This window comes from Podarcis tiliguerta (genome assembly GCF_965153285.1).
Source record: "Podarcis tiliguerta genome assembly, chromosome: 6".
Lineage (NCBI taxonomy): Eukaryota > Metazoa > Chordata > Lepidosauria > Squamata > Lacertidae > Podarcis > Podarcis tiliguerta.
The window spans coordinates 77,968,619-77,990,720 of record NC_139539.1 but is presented as its reverse complement, the minus strand read 5'-3'; the positions used below and the strand labels follow the sequence as shown (position 1 = coordinate 77,990,720).

The window sequence follows — 22,102 nt, the reverse complement described above, 5'->3', positions numbered from 1 at the left end:
TCCTCCGTTTAAACGGTGTAATCTTTCAACTGCCGCCGCCCGCATCTTTCACATTGGCCAATGAGAAGGCGAGTGGGGCGGGGCGGGTTCCCCCCCCCCCTTCGCCTCGGCCTGCTCCACTTTTCATTGGTTTAAAGGCTGACAGTCGTTTGGGTCGAGATTTGATTTGAAGGAAAGTAGTTACAGTATTGAGCCCGAGCAGGGGCAGAAAGTACTTTGTCTTCGAGGAAAGGGGGTTTGCGGTGGAGCAGTTGAGTATTTGTTTCCATAACGAGAGTGTTTACTTAGTGTGGACACAGAAGACCACGTAGCGTGATTACCCCGCCCTCTAAAGTGCATTCGATACTTTACTGGTGTACATAGGTTTGCGAAAAGACAAATCTTTATTCCGGATTATTTCATTCCGGAATAAAAACTCCTATCTTTTGTGTAAAACCAGACACCGTATACACACGGTGACCGTGAAAGCTAACGTATAGTCCGGAGCAAAAAACAACGAGGTGTCTTGTGGCACCTTAAAGACTTTACCAGATTTATTACCATAAACTTTCGTGGACTGTAGCCCACATCATCGGATGCATAAAGTGTTCAACTCAGTTACACGCTGAGGCAGCGAGCAGCTTTAGTTTTTGGTTTGCTGCCCCAAACACTAATCAATATTTGAGTACCAGCACTTTTCTTGTTACAGTGGTGCACATGATGTGGGGGTTTGTAAACAGTGAAATAAGAGGGAAATGAAAAGTTTTTTATTTATCTGATGAGTTGTGGACTGTAGTCCACAAAAACGCAAACCATAATAAATAGGATTGACTTTAACGTTGCTACAAAAGACAAGTAATAATCTATAGATGATTAGTTCATCCTTCTTGGTGGGAAGAATTTCCTGTTGCGTATGCATCAAGAAACTAATGGCCCCATATGAATCACCAAACGCCTAATATTGGGTCAAGCTGCCTTTGAAGAGTCTTCCTATATGCAGTAAAAATACATTTGCCCTTTACCATGTGAATTAGGCTAAGGAACATTATACATTCTCTACTGCCAGAGAAAGGGAGGGGCAGTATAAAATAATTATAGTTACCTGCCTCAAGCCTTTGGCAATAAGGCTTAATACATTCATACAGGAAGGGGTGGAGATGGGAACACACCCATCATTCTCACTCAGCACATGGGATGTGCTCATCAGAAAGCATACTTACCTGGTGCATCAAGGAAGCTTGATATTGTCTAGCAGCAAGGCTGCATCTGGAACTTGAGTACAGCTAAATATATATATGAAGAGATACAAGGCGTGTTATGCTTTGGATGCTAGTTTACATATATCAGCCATAGTTTATCTTACAAGTGTATAAACAGACCAGAGCTTGAGTTCAAATACCTGCTCAGCCATGAAACTACTGTGTGACCTTGGGCCAGTCACATTCTCTCAGTCTAACAGGGTTGTTGCAAGGATAAACTGGGAGAAAGAAAAACCATTTACACCACTTTGAGCTACTTGGATATAAATGCAATAAATAAAATAATCATGTACTAAGTAAGAGTTTTAGCAAAAATATTCTTTTTTTATAAGCAAGTGGAATAGAGCAGTCTGACTCTGACATGCATAGCTTACGCAGGATGTTGCAAAACAAGCCTCTGCTTGCATCTCCGCAGGTGCTGAAGGGATATTATCAGGATGCCTGTGTTTCCTCCTCCTGCTTTCCTAAACTATGTCACTGACATTTTTAATTCCTAGTGTTTAAGAAACTGAGCTTCCATGTGTAAAGGGACTCCTCATAAGAAGATTCTAACGGACTAGAATACAAAACAAAGTAATTATGGAAAATACCTTTGAGGATTTTCAAATGAATGCACAGCGTCTCCTCCTCCCTTTGCAACTCCCTCTTAGCCATGCTAATGTGAAACATTCCTAGAGATTGCCTGTCTAGATAATTTATAAAGATTTCAGGATGCAAACATTTGCTTTTGATCTTAAGAAGCAGTAACAGATGATGGCCATGATAATAGTAAATAATTAACTTGCATGGACCTTCCCATATAAATAATTAAGTCTCCACTGTGTAGGTGGAATAAACAGATTTAAGACATTAAAGGCTTCAGAAGAAATCCAATACCCATTCGAAATACTCCTTCATAGGTCCCAATGAAAACAAAAGTTAGTTGTTAAGTGAGACTAGGCTCATTCTGACATTCCCACCCAGGACTGGAAAATGATGGCTTGTTACTCTATATTCCCTTTGTGATCCCACTGAACAATAGCAGGATGAAACCAGAATAATAAATAGCAAGGTGTCTTGTTGCATTTATAAAGATACTGTGCTACTCCAGTTTGCTAGGCTCAATATAAGGTTACAGCTTATGTAATTAAATATATGCACTATGAAAAAGCATTGCTGTGTCTGAGTCTTAACTGGTAGTAGGCAACAGAAAATGTTCCAAGAATTTTGCTATTATACTGGTTGCCTAGGAAATTAGCCAGACATTGAGGTGTAAGTATAAGGGAGCATTGTCAATTTAACTATTAATATTTTCTGTACAAGTATATGTACTGCTTCTGTTTCATAGATGTAATGGGAAATGAGCAGGATATCTGTATTGAAAGATGCGGGGGGCTGGCATGAAATAAATATTTAAGGTGTAGTAATTTAAATTCTGTTTGCCTGTTTACATGCATTTGCCAGAGGGTATATAACAAGCTGTAACTTAGACCCCAAAGCAGTTTAGACTCTAGCAAAGTTGTCCAGCATTTGACAAATGCTTGATGTTCCGAGCTACTTTGGTAGCCAAGCAAAATGTGTTGGTTTGCATATATAGAAACTAGGAAATGGCTAGTTCATGTAAACTAACCCAAAGCCACACCTCTGGGGGTGAGGAGTAAAATTATACTTCAAATGCACTTTTCATTTTAGAATATACACAGAAGTAGATCTACAGATATCCCAAGAAAAGCCATTCAGATTTACATAAAGAGTGCTCTTTTGTCCAGTTAATGTAAAATTTTGAGCTAATAAAAATTTATCTGGTGATGCAGATTAATCAGAGTTTTCTGTTTGAAAAAAAGTGCCTGGGGGGGAAAAAGAAATCCTTTTTTTTTTTTTTTAATTTCAGTGGATTTACCTCAGACAAGAGTATATAGGATTCTCTTGATAAAATACCACCACATGTTCTCTCTTATTTCCCTTTTTAATGTTCACATTGAAACCTTGCTGTCTCAAATAAGGACAGGGTTTGTACATTGTTAATCCATAGCTGTATGGAAGGCAGCAACTTTTCATCCCAGTGTTGAAGTACTACTTGTTTGGTTATGCATCCATAATTCAGTGTTCATGAGCCGCTGATAAATTTCAAATAGTGGAGGTGTAGTTCAGCAAAACATGCATATTTTTGAAATGTAGGGAGGTTTCTGGGACTAAATAATTACCAAGACTTCACCCCAAAAGGAGCTTATAACAGGGCAGCCCTACATTCATGTGGATAAGGGAACTGATTTTTGCTCCACATTGCCAACACCTCAGGAATAGCAGTAGCCTTAGTTAAGCTGCAGCTAACCGGCACTATTGATTGTGGATATAATTTTCCTTCATCCTAGGTTAGATCCTTAGGCAACCCTAAAGATTTTAATTGCATTAATTATAAGGAGTACTGTATGTGAAATGGACTCCAGAAAGTTTTAGAGTAGGGAAAAGGAAGACTTACAAGTTTTTTGTACTGTTTTAATTAGTTCAGCTAATGTGCATGTTCTCTCAAATCTTTCAGAATGTGAAAGCTGACGTTCAGTGAAAGTCATATTGAATATGCTCAGAATATGAGTAGGTATTGTAGGTAAGAACAGTCTAACTGTATGAAGGCTAAGCCAAAATATAGTATTTGATATGCTTTACCCTGAAGACAATACCGACGATGAGCAAGAAGATCTGCCTTATGATGGAGATCTGCAAAATATATATCAGCACAAGTGTGATTCACAAAACCCAGAAAATTCCACTTGTGTAGAAGATGGATCTCAGCATGTTTTCACCTTGACACCTTCTCACATGAGCTGTCATTCAAAAGAAAAATCAGACTGCAAAACACAACTGCCTGAAACAAAAATAAATCTGGCAACATTGCAAAGGGAAAATGACATGGAATCTCCCAAGGCAACAGAGAAGGAGTTACTTGCTTGGGATGTTAACAGTTTAGGAAGAAATCAACATCTATCCAACTCAAACATTTCAGATGTCCTTTTACGCCATTTCCCCCAAGAGGAATTATCAAGTTTGTGCCAACTGATTGATTCTGAGACTCTCCCAGAGATATCATTTACTGAAAGTTTTGATGAAACTATTCTAAATAAAATTAATATTTCAGAAAGTACAATAATATCTTTACCAAAGGAAGAAGGAAAAAATCTTGAATGCTGTATTTCAGAAAGAGAAGTAAAATTTGACAAAAATTGGGATTTGACTGAAGTTAAGGAATTTGTAATGGATAAAAGTGTGAATCCCACTTGTGACAGAAAAGATTGTAAAGAAGATAATCTTCAACTTGTAATTGAGAAAGAACATGCAATTAATGAAGAGTTCCATTATTTATCAACCCCCAAAGAAGTGTACCAAGAGCACAAATATTTTCTGGAAACAACTTCGCATAATCTCAAAAATGGTCAACGTCAGGTTCATTATCAGCTTCCTGATTTTTCTAAGGTTGCTCCAAAGGTCAAAATACCTAAAGGAAAAAATAGCAACTCATGCCCTATACCTAAAAAGACCACACACACCCCAAATCTGCTTGGTAAATCAGAAGTTGTGAAAGATGTTTTAGAAGCAATGAATTCTTTGGACTCTGTTGCAACCAAGAATGAAGAAAAGGGAATTAGCACACCTGAACTAGACCAACAACTAGAGGTAGATAAGAGGTGATATTGCACATAATTTGAATTGCCATCGATAGCCAAGCACAATCTTGGGTGTATTTATTATGCCTGTAACAACTCAGCCAGCCACAGATTTCTGTGTGTCTCTAGACACTGGTTTGTGCAACACACTAAACTTTGACTTAGTGGGACCATGAAAATGGGTGAACTCTTAGAAAGAACTTAGCAGCTCCTTTGCTGGCGTTTTGCTGCCACACTGATTTCTTAGCATTTCATCCAAACTAGGACTCACTCTCTCCTCACTAACCACGATCTTACAGCAAACTAGTCCATAAGCTGAATGCCTACCTTTTATTTTTTTGTTAAATGTAAAACCAAAAACCAGGGAGACTCCTCTAATCTGTGGAGGCAACCCGAAGCATGCTTATTCTAATGAGTAAACCCTATGAGCATAGTGAGAGTTAAAAGTAAAAAAATAAATATTAGCTGGCGTGCAAAGTGAAGAGTGCAGCCAATACCTTACATTTGTGCTGAATAATTTACATGTGGGCTGGGATTGAAAGGAGACCTACTGCAAATAGGAAGCACTTCTAGCCATAAAACGGTCATTCCATGATTTCTGCTGGTTCCCCACTCTATGTGCCATACCCCATACAGTTCCAGAGGTTCCCTTGCCAGCTTTTTGAAATTCAGGGGCCTATATTGGAAAGGATGATAATGGCAGTTGTTAAGATCCAAGCCATTATCCCCAGTCTAACCATCCTGCAGTATGCACTGATTGGGAAACTTCTACCAACCTGAGCTTTCCAAGGGTAATACCGTATATCCAGAAAAACATTTGTTATCTTCTTAGATGGTGGTATACACATTATCTACTCCTATGTAAGAAAAACTTATTGAAACTTGCATAGTATTGTATATCATTTTGATTATGTATACTGCCTTGTTAATATTTATAGCAATAAGATACCGGTATTTCCTCTTCATTAGCATAAGCCCCTTTCATGTAACCATCTGTATGTGATCTTTTATATGTATATATTTTAATTCTACTCCTGTTGTTAAATTATTGATTTTTATATGTTTTAGTAGTTTATATGTTTTTAGTAGTTTTAGTAGTTTCTATTTTAGTTGTAATCTGCCTATATACTCTCATTATGGGAAAAGGTGATATTATTATTATTAATGAGCCCAAGCACCAGTTTGGACCCCAAACTGCATTTTCTACCCTAACCTTATCCTTTGCTCATAGAACTGCTTCCTAGCCCAATATCTATATTTTCCCCCTTTCAGATGCATTATCACCATTAGCCACTTTTTCCAGAGTTCCCATTATATCCAGCAATCATCTCCCAGTGTAATAGCATCCAGTATCTCCTGGCCTAGCTTCTCTATGAGGATTTTCCTGGCCAATTTTTTGTTTTCTTTACAGCGCTTGCTCTATTTGAATATAGATTTTTCCTAAGCAGCTAGAACATTAATGAATGACCTTGGCTATGGGAAAAGTATTGCTCAATGTCAATTGCTATTTTTGCTTTCCATATACAATATATGTTTATTATTTTCTCTTTTTTATATCTATTGAAATAATAGCTACTGACAAAACAAGCTGAAGCTCAGAATTATATTGATCATCTAAGATTTAATACAAAGGTACCGGTAAGTCTCCTATAACATGAAGTCAGTTTTTCTTAATATCTTTTCTTGCTACAAAATATTAATATATTTTTTCTGAATACAAATGTTTTGTTTATGCAGCTTTAGTATGCTGTGCATGGTATAATGCAAGCACATTCTGTATTCTTTTCAGTGTCTGTTTAAAACATGTGCAAGGCTGCCCCGAAAAGAAAAAATACATGTGTTTTATCTCTTTTTAGCTACCATTGATTTAAATCTTTTTATATATTATTCGCTTTTTATACAGAATTTTAATGCTTTATTTTATATTTTTGCAAACCACTTAAGAGGTTTTCTTGTAGTCAAACAGAATGCCGTTCTTGTTAACTAAAATATGCATACTTTCATACTGTGGTTTATTTATGTCTCTGCTTCAGTATTTTATGGAATATAGTGTGCTCACTCTTCCTAGAGCAGATGCACTGGAACAAGCTAATTTTCCTTGGGTGTGTTGTTGTTGTTTAGTCGTTTAGTCGTGTCCAACTCTTCGTGACCCCATGGACCAGAGCACGCCAGGCACTTCTGTCTTCCACTGCCTCCCGCAGTTTGGTCAGACTCATGTTTGTAGCTTCGAAGACACTATCCAACCATCTCGTCCTCTGTTGTCCCCTTCTCCTTGTGCCCTCCATCTTTCCCAACATCAGGGTCTTTTCCAGGGAGTCTTCTCTTCTCATGAGGTGGCCAAAGTATTGGAGCCTCAGCTTCACTATCTGTCCTTCCAGTGAGCACTCAGGGCTGATCTCCTTCAGAATGGATAGGTTTGACCTTCTTGCAGTCCATGGGACTCTCAAGAGTCTCCTCCAGCACCATAATTCAAAAGCATCAATTCTTCGGCGATCAGCCTTCTTTATGGTCCAGCTCTCACTTCCATACATCACTACTGGGAAAACCAGTATATCCTTGGGTATAGCTGGTATAAACAGTAACCCTAGTCCATGGCTATGTTTGAACAACCCTAGTGATGACTCCTCCTTTCCACCACCCAACTTCAATGACCTAAGATGTCTAATCAATTTGCTATGTATTTTACCCTGTTTGTGTAAACCCTGAAAGTTCCATTGAAGAGTGGTATATACATCTTTTAAATAAATTAAAATATACTGGTGTCTGGATATCGCTTGCCTAATTTTACCAATTTATTATTTGTGCCTGTGGATGCTTAGGGTGGGGGTGGGGTATCATAAAGAGAAAGGCAAGTGAATGTTTTTATTGTGGGTGCTGATTTTGTACTTCACAATGAGTTTTTGTATATTTTAACAGATACCTCCTTGCTCAAATCAAAATAGACCAAATCCTGGCATTAAATCGGAAAGTCCTGGAATAACTACAGAAATGTCTACAGTTCTACCTGTAACAGTCCCTGTGAAGCCCATGGTTGGTTTCTCCCAGTCACCTTTCTCAGGTAGTTCAAATGGACTATTCAAATACTTAGAATACAATTATTATTTTACTTGTATAGCCCTCCAGAAGTTGTTTAACTACAACTCCCTGACCATTGGACTAAGCTGACGGGAACTGGAGCGCATCTGGAGGGCCTCACCTTAAGCCACCGCTGTTCTGCCTGTTTGCTGTTGTACACTATATGAAGGAAATAGCATACAGATCACATTAGCACTTTTGTCATATTGTTCTGTAGAACTGCCGTCGCAAAGAATGATCTCACCATTACCCTCAGCTGATGCAGCAAGACAATCATCTGGGAATCAACCTCTGCTGCAAAACGTTACAGAAGAGGAAAAGCTTTTTCAGATGTTAAAGGAACAGTCAAAAGAGCTAAAATCAAAAGTAATACAAATAGTTCTATTTTAAATACAATATATATTTGAAACAAACACCTTGTTTTTCTTAATGCTCCATCTGAAAGCTTTAAATGAAATGCATCCCTTTTTCTTAAAGGTGGAAACATTTTCTAACTGTCTTACACAGGATGTATTCCCATTGGAAGAACGCCATCAGGTGAATACCTTTTTTTGTGTTTGAAAACAAAATTGTTACATTTTAAAACTCTGTTTTTGAAAAGCTATATGTGAAAAAAAAATGTATAAAATCTAGAATAGCAGCACTATTCTCTACATCTTATTACTCAGAATGAAGTATAAAAATTGCTGCTTAAATCAGTTAAAATTAGTTTCCATTGAAATAAGTGAGACAGGTGAGTCACGACTTACATCTCATAGATTTAAATGGGAACTAAGTTCAGTTACCTTAATCTGTGCTTAATAATATATCATTTTCATCATCTCAGAATCATATGAAGTTGTAATATCATACTCTCTCTACAAGTTTGTACAGGAGAGATGGTTAACCTATGGCCCTCCAGATATTGTTGGTTTACAGCTTCTATCACCCCTGACCATCGGTCTTGCTGAGAGATGAATTCCAACATATGAAAGGGCACTGATTAGCCACCCCTGCTGTTTAGGACTGCAATCTTAATGGAGCAGTTTTATGACCACAGGTCTTGCTATAAAGGCAATTATAATTTGAATAAATTCCTTCAATTACCTTAATTCCTAAATTAACTTCAGAATTAACTGGGAGATTTTCCTGAAGGGGAATGAAGGCATTTGTTTAAGTATACCCTGCAGGCCACAGATGTAAAGCACCCTTAGATTAAGATTAATCACATTTCTTAGTTGCCTACTGCAAAAGAAATCTCTGGGTGGCTTAAAAGAAATTTACAAAAACTATTTCAACATAGTAAGTAATGATACTTACATAAATGGTATACCCCAAAGCGGCACCTCATTCACTTCTGCAGAGTAGGCAGCTCCATTTGCATATTTCTTCATGTGTACTCTTCCACTGAAGTGTACAGGGCAGTTCACACATGCCAGAATGCCATCTGCACAGACATATAGAGTTCTTGGTAGAGCAGTATTGTTTGAGTGCAACATTTTGACAAAACAGGCATTCAGTTAAATATAAGAAACCTTTTAAAAGACTGGTGTAAACTACTTTAGCTATTCATGTTATGTTTATCTTGTTATGTTTGAAGCTATTGCTGTGTCCATGGCATGTTTAAGGACAGCACTGAATATATCAATTACTAATCTATAGAAAAATTGTCAAATAACACCAAGGTTACAAATTTTGTTTGTGAAGCTTTTAAGGCTTTTAAAGGAGCAACTAGACAAGCTGGAATGGAATTATTTAACCACGAAGGAGAAACACTGTGCATTTCGGCTCCAGCATCCCATATACTCATCAACGAGCATCAGAGAGTTTGATCCTAACAGGTCAAGTATTTTTAAAAAAACAATAATACACTAATAATGTAACCATTTAAAAAAATCTTACACTCACAACCTTGCTTATGTTAAAAAATCATTGGGACGCACATCAAAAATTACTTTACTTTTGGTCACCCACCAATTCTCTCCTGCAAATGCCTCCCAGGCTGATACAAGAAATAAGCCCAGTCATGGTGAAAACAGAGTGCATCCCTTTCCTGTCAGTTCACCCTTAAAAATGCCTGCCACAAGTGTTACAAGAAATGTGGGTTTTGGAACAGGACTTAAGGAAGCTATCTTATACTGTACTGAGTCAGATCATTGGTCCATCTCTAACTCAATATTATCTGTACTGAATAGCAGCAGCTCTCCAGGGTTTCACATGGGAGATACTGGGGATTGAACCTAGGAACTTTTGCATGCAAAGCCTGTATTCTACCACTGAACCATGGCCCTCCTTGCATGGGTCCCCCCATTGTTTGTCTTCCATGTATATTAAGAGTCTTGCAAATATGAAACAGAACTTCCAGACATACAAACTGGCATTGGATTACTCCATGAGGTGGTAGGGAGGAAGGCAACATCCATTAACTCACTGTTGATACTGCTAGGGTTTTCTGAGTAAGGCAAGCTGGGAGTAAAATGAGCAAGTGATCTATCCAGGTGGGACAAGGAATTTGCAGGAAAGTCTGTGCAGAAGGATCCTGTACATGGAAATGTGACATTGGGCAGAGAAGTGAAGGCTAGGTAGTTGTGTTCCTTCCCATTCACCTCTCAATGTGTAACTATGTCTGATGTGTGCCACTACATGCAGCTTCCCTGCACATGACATTATTAATAACAAGAGCCCTTTTCTATCTGCATCCAACCTTAAGATGTGGAAGAATTATTTACCTGTGGTAGTCCTCCTGCATTGCAGTTTTGCTTTGGGGTGTGTCATGTGGCTAGCAGCACTCAAGTTTTTCATGACTGCAACCCTTATTTTCAAGTTCAAACTTCACCGTACTAACTGCATGTTAAACATTGTGGGTTGCATCCCGTCCTGTGCCGGTGGGATTCTGCTGGTACAATGGGACTTCCCCAACCCTCCTGAGCTGATTGTGAGAGCATGCAGGAGGCTGGAAGGGTCAGGAGAGGAAGAGAAAGTTCTGCTACATGCACAAAAATCCATTGAGCCAGTGGAGCTGCAGTGTCGGATAAGGCCTTTTAAATACTGTGATTTTTGACATTTCATTTCCTTACGTAGCCCATTGTACTATAATGATAAGAACAAGAAGCATGTATCAATATTATAATGTAACTTTATATCTTATATTATTTGCATTTAGAAAAGTAGAGGGGGAAATATTTAAGCTTGGGATGCTGCTTGAAGATATCAAAGAGAAAATTGATAAGACTGCCTGCAGCCCACGTTCCTCTGCTTTTGTAACATCACCATCATGCACACCCTGTGAATCTGCTTCTCCCTATTCAAGTCGTTCTGAGGTAAACCATTAAGTCCCAATAAAGAACAAAGCATATTGTTTTATATCACATTATCTTCACTAAGATTGCATGATTGAATCAATGTAATAGTAGAGTGGCAATACTGCCATAGTGCCACACCCCTCTAATACACCAGTCCCATTTCACTGGATTTTCAGGTTTCGAAAGTTTTCAGGTTTAGACCTTCTGAGTTTCTGTCTCCTCCACAGGATCTTGCAATTTAGCTTTAAGATAACAGCAGGCCTTTGGACCTCTTCCAGATATGTATATATCAAATTGTGCTCCTTGGGATGACAGTTGCTAAATTGTATTGAAATATTATTTTCCTGGTTTAGCTGTTTTGTATCAACTTACAATGGCTTCCTGGGGTATGCTTAAACTTATCAGACATCATTTCTAGCTATGAGGCTGTGTGTTAATACATTACCATAGTTGCACAAGACTCTTCAGTCTAGAGGCGGTAGCTAATCCTGGTTTTTAGATGTTTTGTAGACATTTAGACATAACATGTGGATTCCTTCTATTTCATTAGGGAAGAAATTACTTCAAAACTATTAACTTCTTAGAATAATAGAATTGTAGAGTTGGAAGAGACCCCAAGGTTCATCTAATCCAACCCTCTGCAATGTAGGAATCTCAACTAAAGCATACATGACAGGTGGCCCCATCCAACCTTGGCTTAGAAACCTCCAAGGACAGAGAGGCCACTACCTCCTGAAGGAGTCTGTTCCACTGTCTAACAGCTCTGTCAAAAAGCTCTTCCTGATGTTTAGTCAGAATCTACCTTCTTGTAACTTGAAGCTATTGGTTCGGATCCTAGCCTCCGGAGCCAGAAATCAAGTTTGTTTCATCTTCCATGTGACAGTCCTTCAGATATTTGAAGGCGGCTATCATGTCAGCTCGCAGTCTGTTTTCCAGGCTAAACTTACCCAACTCCCCCATAAGGCTTGGTTTCCAAACCATTTAATATTTTGGTTGCCCTCTTCTGCACACATTCCAGCTTGTCAATATCCTTCTTAAATTGTGATGCCCAGAACTGGACACAGTATTCCAGGCATGGTCTGGCCAAGGCAGACTAGAGCAGGACTATGACTTGCCTTGATCAGGACAGTATACTTCTGTTGATGCAGCCTAGAATAGCATTAGCTTTTTTTGCTGTTGCCTTTTTTGCTGTTAAGCTTGTGGTCTACTAAGACCCCTGGGTCCTTTTCACATGTACTACTGGCAATCCAGGTGTCCTCCATCTTATATTAGTGCAGTTGGTTTTTCCTATCTAAGTGTAGAACCTTACATTTTTATCTATTGAAATTCATTTTGTTAGTTTGGGCCCAGTTCTTCACCCTGTTAAGGTCATCTTGAATCTCCTTAATTAACAGGAGTGAAAATTGCAATATTTTGGTTGGCATGCAAAGTGGGTTTTGCAGATGAAAATGGTATATGTATATATATATGTATATGCACGCAGAACTCTCCAACATTGTGAAATTGCTGTTAATGTTGCAAGTTCTTCAGTAGGTCATGATATCCATTTCCCCATGTGGTTCTTTCATAGAGTCCACCGATTTCACACATTAGTGAATCCCCACAAAAAACTGCTTCTGGCATGAATATTGCTAAGAGTAAACAGTATGAAGACAATAGAAGTCAGCTTATGGAGATGATTCCACAGAGAATGTATCAGCAATCTAACAAAGGTAGCCAACATCATCCCTTTTATCAGAAGTAAGTATTATCCATAGAAGTTGACTATTAAATGGGTCATAATGTGTTAACTATTTGCTCAGTTCAGCAGATCTCTAAATAATGGCCTAGCAGGCACAAAACATATAAAATACTTGCATGCTTTTTCTCATGAATTAGTATGCTATGGTTAGTGCTTGCGGTCGCCAACCCATATTTGGAAAGTGGTTTTACAGTTCTGGTTTGGAGGGCAAGCACTACCCATAGCTTGGCAACTCAGATCTCACAGCAAAACATATTGAGCATTAAACTATAAACTGGAAGTAAAGCTGTATGTGAAGGGTGTGTGCATGAGCCCATCATTTTGGCCATTGGTATTCTGACAGGCCAAATATAAATGTTTTGATTAAGGTCCAAAGAACTACCTTAGGTATGACCAAGTGTTTACACTTATGCAAACATTCTATTTGACTATTTTACCTATATTCCCAAGCAGATGCTATAATTTTAACATGTTTCTCCACTAACGATATCACTACCAAAGTGGGAAACCTCTGGGCATCAGTATGTATTAGTAGAAACTAGATGATTAAAGCACCTTACCAGCCACACTAGTACTCAACAATTCGTTCTAGTGTGACTGAATGTGCAACAACACACACAAATATCCTATGCAAATAGTTTTTTGCTGGCCTGTAAACTGTAAAATTCTATTTGTTTGATTGTAATTTAGTGACTGGAATAATAATAAAGACTGAAATATATATGCAATGTAAAACAATCAGCTCCATGCCATATCATAAGTTGTTTTGTATGAAACTCACCTTTTTTTCTAAGTAGTTTACTAGGCAGCATTGAGGGCTCTTTTTCAGAAACATACATTCAACCTTTCTTGGGTTCATAGAGTTGGTTGTACAGTTCTTTGGAGTGTAGACCATTCCAGCTGAGTTCACTTAAACATTTCCATGTAAACGCGCCTAGGATTAGTATTAAAAGGCTCGTTATAAAGCAACATCCATTGAAACGGCTGCATATTGAAAAAAGCCTTATAAATGTGAAATACAGACTTGAAGACGTATAGGGCAACACACAGGACAGTATCCAATTATGTCTGTTTGCTTGTGCAATCGGACTTTTGGATTCTCTTCTTGTTCCTCCAGTTCCAACTCACATCCCCTCTGGAGCATATTTTGAAAACTTGTTTGCATGGGAGATGTCTGTAGAAGAAGATTTGTACGAACAGATACCCACTCATGTTGGATCTCACCCACAGAATGTAACTTTATTCTTCCCATTTGTACCAATTCATTCTGTGCCTCCCTCAGATCTGCAAACAGTTGTTTAGTGAATTTATAACCTGTTTTTAAATGCTTTTTAAAATATCAAAATTACAAGGAGTTATTATTAAAGACACATTTAATAAAACAGAATTTTGCTTTCCCCTTAGCCAGCTAGAGCTGCAAACTAAACATTCTTGTGAAGATATAGTGAATCCTCTGGAAAAATCAGGACTCCCAGCAAATAAGCAAGCTACTCATGTAAGTCAATTTGATTCTTAATTTATTGTTTTATCAGCTTGATAAAACTAAGATGGCTCTAATTAATTACTGTTGACTTTAATTACTGTTGACTAGGCTAACATCATAAGAAAATTCAATTGCTGTCATTCAAATAAATGTACAAGGAACAATGTGCATTAACGCAGCAGGTGTTCACGATGTAAGTAATAAGAGTCCTTTGTTAATGTATTGTGTTTTGTAATGTAGCAGCACTGCTCCTTTTCACCCATTAAAAAGGCTGGAGGACTACAATCCCACAAACCACTTCTAGGCAGAGGAAATCAAAATGATTACAGTGATCAAGAAAACACAGATGGGTAAGTTTTAATCTCAGAGGTTCCAAAATATGATCAGCAACAAGGCCAACTTCAGGTTGTGTGCCCTTGGGCAACTGAGTATCAGTTGACTCCTTTGGCACCACCAATTTTGCACTGCCCCGTCTTATTCTAACCACTCTCCTTCCCTCTTTGTCACTTCTCGCTCATAACCAAAACAAGTCTTATTCAACACAATCTCTTACTTTCAAATAAAAATATACATTTTTTTCACATCACTAATTGCCTATTTTTGCACAGGGGTAGACTTTATAGTCCACCTGTCTAATTAAAGCTGTAAAAATTAAAGCCTCTATTGAAAGATGCCAGCATTTGTGCTACTGTCACAATCTCAGCCACCATCAAATCAAAACCTCTCAGTTCCCAATAGTTGCTAGTGACCAATGCCAATGATATGAATCATGTTGACTGCAGTTATTCCCCACATAGAGCAATTGAATTTTAATTTGTAACAGACATGACAAAGTTTACAGAACTTAGTGTTTATCTATGGTCCTTCCTGAAGCACGTGATCTGCAATGTCATGCTGATGGAAACAATAATTTGCAACAGCTAGTCACTGCATCACAAATTACTCGTAGGATTTTGCAAACTTGTAGACAGATATTAACATTTACAGATCAGCACATCTAAAACACACAACATAGCAAATCCAGCCTTGGTGTTACAGAAATACACTTTAGCTCAAACAAGCCAAACAAATGTTTTCTCAGACTCTGACCAGATACCATAATAAAAAAGGACATAAGAAAAAGAAACTTCAAAAAGAAAACGCACACCAGCTTCAATTTCCCTAAACAAAATGGAGCACCATCCCTACTAAGAAAGACTAAAATGTTTAGAGCTTTTTAGTTTAGTAAAAGAGAAAAATAAGGGAAGATGTGGTAGAGAATAATTGAATTATGGGTTTTAAAACTATACATGATCCAGGTTTATACTGTTGCATTGCTTATGTGCAGTTTCACTTTTCTTTATAGCTTTGATAACTGGGAATGATTAATAGTGTTTTAAAGAGCATCTGGAATTGGCGCCTCAATAACATGTTTTTGTGAGGGGGTCTTTTGACGCAATAGTGCTGGCTTGCAAAAGGCGAGTTCTAGGGCTCATGCTTAAAATGTGATTACAGAATTATGGAAGCAAGGGTGACACTGCTTTGTCCTTTATAGTGTGCTGATCCTCTCTCTGACATGCATTGTGCTCATATTTTATTTTTTACCCCATAAGTAATTTAAGCTATTGGGAAATGAGATCTCCACCCCCAGCCAATCCATATAATACCAGCAATCAAGAATCCAACGCGACTATATTGAAAGAACGAGGTACAGAATGATAAATCAGCAAATGTATATAAGTTTTTTAAAAACCAGCAAAATAATTCTAATCGATATCACCCACTAATCCATTTTTTCTGATATACATTTTTTCATAGGAAGCTTAACTTATCCTTCAGATTACAGGTTTCTTGATGAGTTGAGGAATCCTGCAAAAGATCATATTATTATACATCCTAGACTGAAAATACAGTTATCAAGTAGACAAGTTTGTCCCTGTTCTTCCAGCAGGTTAGTATGTACACTGCTAAACCTAAACCAAATGTGCACTCTCACCATGTTGAGGCACACATCCCTGATATGTCTCATAGGGTGCAATCCTAAATCCATTTACATGGGACTAAGTCCCATTGAATTCAGTAGGATTTAATTTTGAGTAGACGAGTAGAAGACTGCAATGTTAAGAACCTCTGTGCTGATTAACATACATTAAGCCTCTCTCCTGCGTTATCTGTTTCCAACATAGAAATAAAAAAACGGAGCACAGGAAAATAAAAGAAAAGCCAGACTGTGAAAGGTACTCTATCTTCTTAGACGGAAAAGCGATGGATTTAGATTTATCAGGTACTTAAGTTTTCGTAATATTAACAAAAGGCCTCACATTATTTGGAATTTAAGTGTGAACTACTAAGCATCTCTAAGGGACGCGGGTGGCGCTGTGGGTAAAAGCCTCAGCGCCTAGGGCTTGCCGATCGAAAGGTCGGCGGTTCGAATCCCCGCGGCGGGGTGCGCTCCTGTTGCTCGGTCCCAGCACCTGCCAACCTAGCAGTTCGAAAGCACCCCCAGGTGCAAGTAGATGAATAGGGACCGCTTACTGGCGGGAAGGTAAACGGCGTTTCCGTGTGCTGCGCTGGCTCGCCAGATGCAGGTTTGTCACGCTGGCCACATGACCCGGAAGTGTCTCCGGACAGCGCTGGCCCTCGGCCTCTTGAGTGAGATGGGCGCACAACCCTAGAGTCTGGCAAGACTGGCCCGTACGGGCAGGGGTACCTTTACCTTTACTAAGCATCTCTAGTAAACATTACAATAATCTGATGTCAGTTAAAGTCAATGGGTGTGATTGAATGTAGCAAGAGTGGGCTTCTGCTTGCACAGCAGGGTTCCTCCTTCCTTTTCGCAGCTCCCCTCCCCCCAAAAAAATCTGGTCTGGAGGGCTAGGAGATCCTCAGAAGCAGATTTTGGGGAGATACAGTGGTGCTAGAGCAGGGAAAAGAAAACTGCAAGTTCTGTAGTTTCCAGCAAAAAACAGCTGCTGTAGCAGCAAAAAAAGATGCGCTGGTGCCCCCGTATCAATGAGAAAAAGGTAAAGGGACCCCTGACCATTAGGTCCAGTCATGGCCGACTCTGGGGTAGTGGTGCTCATCTCGCTTTATTGGCCGAGGGAGCCGGCGTACAGCTTCCAGGTCATGTGGCCAGCACGACTAAGCCGCTTCTGGTGAACCAGAGCCGTGCACGGAAACACCGTTTACCTTCCTGCCAGAGCGGTACCTATTTATCTACTTGCACTCTGACGTACATTCGAACTGCTAGGTTGGCAGGAGCAGGGACCAAGCAACGGGAGCTCACCCCATTGCGGGGATTTGAACCTCCGACCTTCTGATCGGCAAGTCCTAGGCTCTGTGGTTTAACCTACAGCGCCACCCTAGTCCCTCAATATCTATATATATAATTGATCCCTAGTATCAATGAGTAAACAACAACAAAAATCAATGAGTACTGTCGCACAAAAAAGCTCAATATACGTGTATGTGTGTGTGTACCTATGCATACAGTGGTACCTTGGGTTAAAGACGCTTCAGGTTACAGACACTTTGGATCACAAACTCTGCTAACCAGGAAGTGGTTGCTCCAGGTTAAGAACTTTTCCCCAGGATAGGAACGGAAATCGTGTGCCAGCGGTGCAGTGGCAACAGGAGGCCCCATTAGCGAAAGCACGCTTCAGGTTAAGAACTGTTTCAGGTTAAGAACGGACCTCTGGAACAAATTAAGTTCTTAACCTGAGGTACCACTGTACATCTTTAAGTATATGTAAGTATAAATAAAAAAAATATCAGGGCAATGCACCTCTGCACTCCCATGGTCCCAATCAAGAGCAACCATCTCATTCAGGCAAAAGAAACGTGTTCAGCTAGATGCATTTTAAACTTCAACAGTGAGCTTCCTTGGTTGTCCAACTGGAAGTATAGCACTAAAAAGTTATGGGATTCTTAGTAACATAGGGCTCAATAAATGCTTCATCTGGTTCTGATGACTGACTGGTACAAACTGCTATTACTCCAGCGTTAGAAGACCTTGACTGATTTTCCCCTCCTAGCTCAGTTTAATCCCTAAATGGCAAAGGGCCATGGTATCTAAAGGGTCATCTTTTTTCATTTAAATCCAGCCATCAATACCTTTATCAGAGGTGAATCTACATGTGTACCGCCCTTCTGAAGTTAGGCAGGTGGCAACCAAAAAGCCTTTTCTACAGTAGCACCATCTTATGAGATTCTTCCCATAGAAATGGAATGCTTTTGCCTGGCTCCTAAAGATACATAATGAAGGCACCAGACAAGTCTCCCTGGGGAGAGCATTTCACAAACGGTGCTACCACAGATAAGACCCGTGGAGGCGGCTCACAAAGAAGGGCCTCAGATGATTGCAGTGTCTGGGTCAGTTCACATGGGGAGAGGTAGTCTTTGAGGTATTTGTGCACATTTATGATCCTCTAAATTGTTTTTGCTGCTGCTTTAAATCTGTTGTTGCTGCTGTTAAATCTTCATGCTTTTACTGTTGGTTTGACACCACTTTTTATTGTGCCTTGTAAGCTTCCTTGGGGCTGTTTGTGGGTGAAAGGGAAGGTGCGAATTCCAGGAATATACAATAATTTTATACATACGTTAGTGTTTCAATTGTTCCAAGAGACTTAACTGACATGGCAGCAGTCATCACAGATTTTAACAAAGTCAAGCAAGCCTTACATTTCTAAGGCCAGTACATTACATATGTATTAACATGTTTGTTTAACTTGGGGTGCGGTGTTAGGTAGTGACACCGAAGACACTTCGTTCTCACACCTACTAGACAGTTCAAGCAGTGAAGTATGTCTGGAAAAGAGTATTAAAAGTCATGGATCATGGACAATGGGTCTACAAGAACAAAATGAAGGTAGAATAATTTTTGTAAGGTATTCTTTTGTATAGTATATGGAAAATTCTGGATATAATTAACACACAATTTTGATCTTTATATGAATTTAGCTGAAGACACCAAAGTGGTATTATCATATCAAACAAGTGCCCATTCCACTTGTTGAATCAAGAACAGCAAGCCTAAATCAGCTGTACAATCAAATTAATCTGCATGAGAATGCAGATTACACACAATGCAAAAATATACAAATCACGATTTTTGCATAAATACGTCTGAATCACTCAAAATCTGCAGTTTTCCCCTGGAAGAGAAAATACCTATTTTTGGTAGTTTCCACAAAAGTCTTCAGAACACTTAAGCTATGTACAAAAATGCAGACTGACTCTGGGCTAAGTTGCTGTTTTACTTTCTTTCGCCTTCTTTTTATTTCAACAGACTTCTCTCAAAGAGATTGGAAAGGCAGTCAAAGAAAGAGTTATAGTAAGGAAAGTGATGAGTGCAAGAGTGGTAAATCTTGATTTACCGTACAGTTAATAATTAAGCATAAGCTAATACCAAAAACATTTCTTTCTTGAAAGGGAAAAACAAAATAGACATAATCTTAGACAGTTTTTTAAGCAAAAGAGAAGTTAAAGGGAATGACCCATGCCCTTTCAAAAGCTGTGAAACTCAGTGGAGCCCCTTCACATCCTGCTGTTTTTTGCATATAGAAAACGGCCTTAATGGCCTTAGAAGCTTGTCACACCCTATGTGACTCATTTTCTAAGGTGTTAATTAAAAATGAAAGAGAAGTTATACTTGTGTTTGAAACATTTAATCATCAATGCTTAATAGTAGGCTGGAGCAGGGACCAGGTAATGTAGTGAACATGTTTAATTGCATTTCTTTAAAATATTTTTAAAATTTTTTTTAGTTAGTTCGCAGAAGCAAAGCATCAACCTTCAAAGGATATATACAAAGAAACAACCAGAAGAGTTTATAGACAGGCTATGTGACAGGTAACATGCATCATCAGTTTTAAAACCGAGTTACCGTATTTTTCGCTCTGTAAGACGCACCACACCACAAGACTCACCTAGTTTTGGGAGGAGGAAAACAAGAAAAAAAGTATTCTGAATCTCAGAAGCCAAAACAGCAAGAGGGATCGCTGCGCACTGAAAGCTTCTGGCTTCTGGGATAGCTGCGCAGCCTGCATTCGCTCCATAAGACGCACACACATTTCCCATTACTTTTTAGGAGGGAAAAAGTGAGTCTTATAGAGCAAAAAATACAGTACAGTGGTGCCCCGCAAGACGAATGCCTCGCAAGACGGAAAACCCGCTAGACGAAAGGGTTTTCCGTTTTGGAGGTGCTTCGCAGGACGAATTTCTCTATGGGCTTGCTTCGCAAGACGAAAATGTCTTCCGATTCCTGGGGGTTTTTTCCGCTCCCCACCCCCTTTTTCTAAGGCACTAAGCTGCTAATAGCCTTTTAGCAGCTAATCCGCTAATTCCTTAAGCCTTTAATAGCCGCTAAACCGCTAATAGCGCTAATCCGCTAATGGGCTTGCTTCGCAAGACGAAAAAAACACTAGACGAAGAGACTCACGGAACGGATTCTTTTCGTCTTGCGAGGCACCACTGTACTTATAACCGTAGCTTATAACTGTAATTTTCATGGGCAAGTTTGTTTTATTTGCAGCAATGCATGCCAATACTTTTAAGATCACAACAAAAAATGTAATTTTTGAATTCAGCCTTTTGTGGTGCCCTTGTGGGCTTAGTAGTAATATAATTAATTTAGAACTAGCAAGCAGACACTAGCTGTTAAGTATAGAATGCATTTTTGTGTATCAATATGATATGCCTGTGATTTCTTGTTATGCTCTAGACAAAATCTACATATTCCCCAAACTCGCTACTCAAGAATGCATGATACTATTATCCTTTCACCACAATACCTCACTCGTAGGAATATTTATGGAAGGCCAGTATGCGGTCTGAGAAACAGGCACATCAAGGAGACACATTCAAAGGTATGTGGGGAGCCTTGTATCTACAGAAAAGGAAATGGAGAAATCTTTGAACATTTTCCTTACAATGAAGCAAGTGAACTTTCCCCCCTAGTCCAATCAGTGATGTTAATTACAAGCAGAGTTTTTTTCTCCCCCTTAACAGATATTAAGCTCCACTTTGGATGATGTTATACAGACTGCAAACAATTTGAAGAAAACTACAGAACACATGGTGCAAGTTGTTTCAGAAGATTTAGCCAAGGCCAAAATTCAGACACTTTCCAGTCTTGCAGCTAGCCAATACTAAATCTAAATGTGTTTTGAAAACTGACAGAACTATATTTGAAAGAGAGACTATTGGAATGTGTAAAAAATGAAAATGCACCATTCCTCTCATTCTTCGTCTTAAATAACCTAAAATCTGTTACATAAAAAATAACAGAAATTATCAAGTTGTGAGTTAATAATAAATAGGTTTTACAAAATCATGCATTGTACACGTATGTTTAGCTCAGTTTGGAACTTAGGATAAGTATATTTCCAACTTAGTGTTGGTACAGAAGAATCATCTATTTGACTAGTCCAGTCATTTAATCTCAGACACAAACTCAGATAATTTAGTAGGCAGCGCAATTATTTTTATATCAGCTTAAAAAATTCTAATTTATTGCCCAGCAACAGCCCATTTATGTCACTCCCTCCCCCAATTAGGGAAGTAAGAAGGGAAATATGGGGAATATATGTGGGATTGACCAATGATACAGTTCATTTTGCGAGCTGATGAAAGAAGCAAGTCAGTCATCTGCCCTGTACTGCATTCTT

At 38.9% G+C, this 22,102-nt stretch overlaps 2 protein-coding genes across 13 annotated transcripts; one reads left to right on the top strand and one right to left on the bottom strand.

Moving 5' to 3' along the window:
* Positions 1-10: 10 nt before the first annotated feature.
* On the top strand, positions 11-21,765 carry AKNAD1 (AKNA domain containing 1). Of its 11 annotated transcripts, none has more exons than XM_083445154.1 (19): positions 12-250; positions 3,757-4,886; positions 6,449-6,508; positions 7,793-7,934; positions 8,169-8,317; positions 8,429-8,488; positions 9,638-9,771; positions 11,094-11,250; positions 12,803-12,972; positions 14,378-14,468; positions 14,700-14,806; positions 16,049-16,143; positions 16,254-16,386; positions 16,622-16,719; positions 19,180-19,302; positions 19,723-19,785; positions 20,201-20,285; positions 21,157-21,301; positions 21,444-21,765. In XM_083445154.1, the coding sequence occupies exons 2-19, from the start codon at positions 3,873-3,875 to the stop codon at positions 21,585-21,587; spliced, it is 2,970 nt and encodes a 989-aa protein (XP_083301280.1). In that variant the 5' UTR covers positions 12-250; positions 3,757-3,872; the 3' UTR covers positions 21,588-21,765. The 11 variants fall into 11 exon arrangements, 10 of the variants coding, with proteins under 10 accessions (XP_083301280.1, XP_083301278.1, XP_083301277.1 ...); XM_083445152.1 differs by having other exon boundaries at positions 19,723-19,794; XM_083445151.1 differs by having other exon boundaries at positions 13-211; positions 14,697-14,806; positions 19,723-19,794.
* LOC310679675 (uncharacterized protein) lies at positions 7,944-16,291 on the bottom strand. 2 transcript variants are annotated; one of them, XM_083445248.1, is made up of 5 exons: positions 16,220-16,291; positions 13,755-14,287; positions 10,362-10,469; positions 9,251-9,377; positions 7,944-8,110 (listed from the first exon to the last, which is right to left on the bottom strand). In XM_083445248.1, the coding sequence occupies exons 2-5, from the start codon at positions 13,810-13,812 to the stop codon at positions 8,074-8,076; spliced, it is 330 nt and encodes a 109-aa protein (XP_083301374.1). In that variant the 5' UTR covers positions 13,813-14,287; positions 16,220-16,291; the 3' UTR covers positions 7,944-8,073. The 2 variants fall into 2 exon arrangements, 1 of the variants encoding a protein (XP_083301374.1); XR_014512453.1 differs by lacking the exons at positions 7,944-8,110; positions 10,362-10,469; positions 13,755-14,287; positions 16,220-16,291 and adding an exon at positions 12,180-12,584 and having other exon boundaries at positions 9,257-9,377.
* Positions 21,766-22,102: the final 337 nt, after the last annotated feature.

Coding starts and splice junctions, on each gene's coding strand:
- AKNAD1 (XM_083445151.1), top strand. CDS start 3,873: ATGCTTTACCCTGAAGACAATACCGACGATGAGCAAGAAGATCTGCCT. Junction 19,303..19,722: donor TCTACAAGAACAAAATGAAG/GTAGAATAATTT, acceptor TTATTTCAACAG/ACTTCTCTCAAAGAGATTGG. Junction 19,795..20,200: donor AAGTGATGAGTGCAAGAGTG/GTAAATCTTGAT, acceptor AATTTTTTTTAG/TTAGTTCGCAGAAGCAAAGC.
- LOC310679675 (XM_083445248.1), bottom strand. CDS start 13,812: ATGTATGTTTCTGAAAAAGAGCCCTCAATGCTGCCTAGTAAACTACTT. Junction 10,470..13,754: donor TAAACTACTTAGAAAAAAAG/GTGAGTTTCATA, acceptor TTCCATGTACAG/GATCCTTCTGCACAGACTTT. Junction 8,111..9,250: donor CTTTGGGGTATACCATTTAT/GTAAGTATCATT, acceptor TCCTTCATATAG/TGTACAACAGCAAACAGGCA.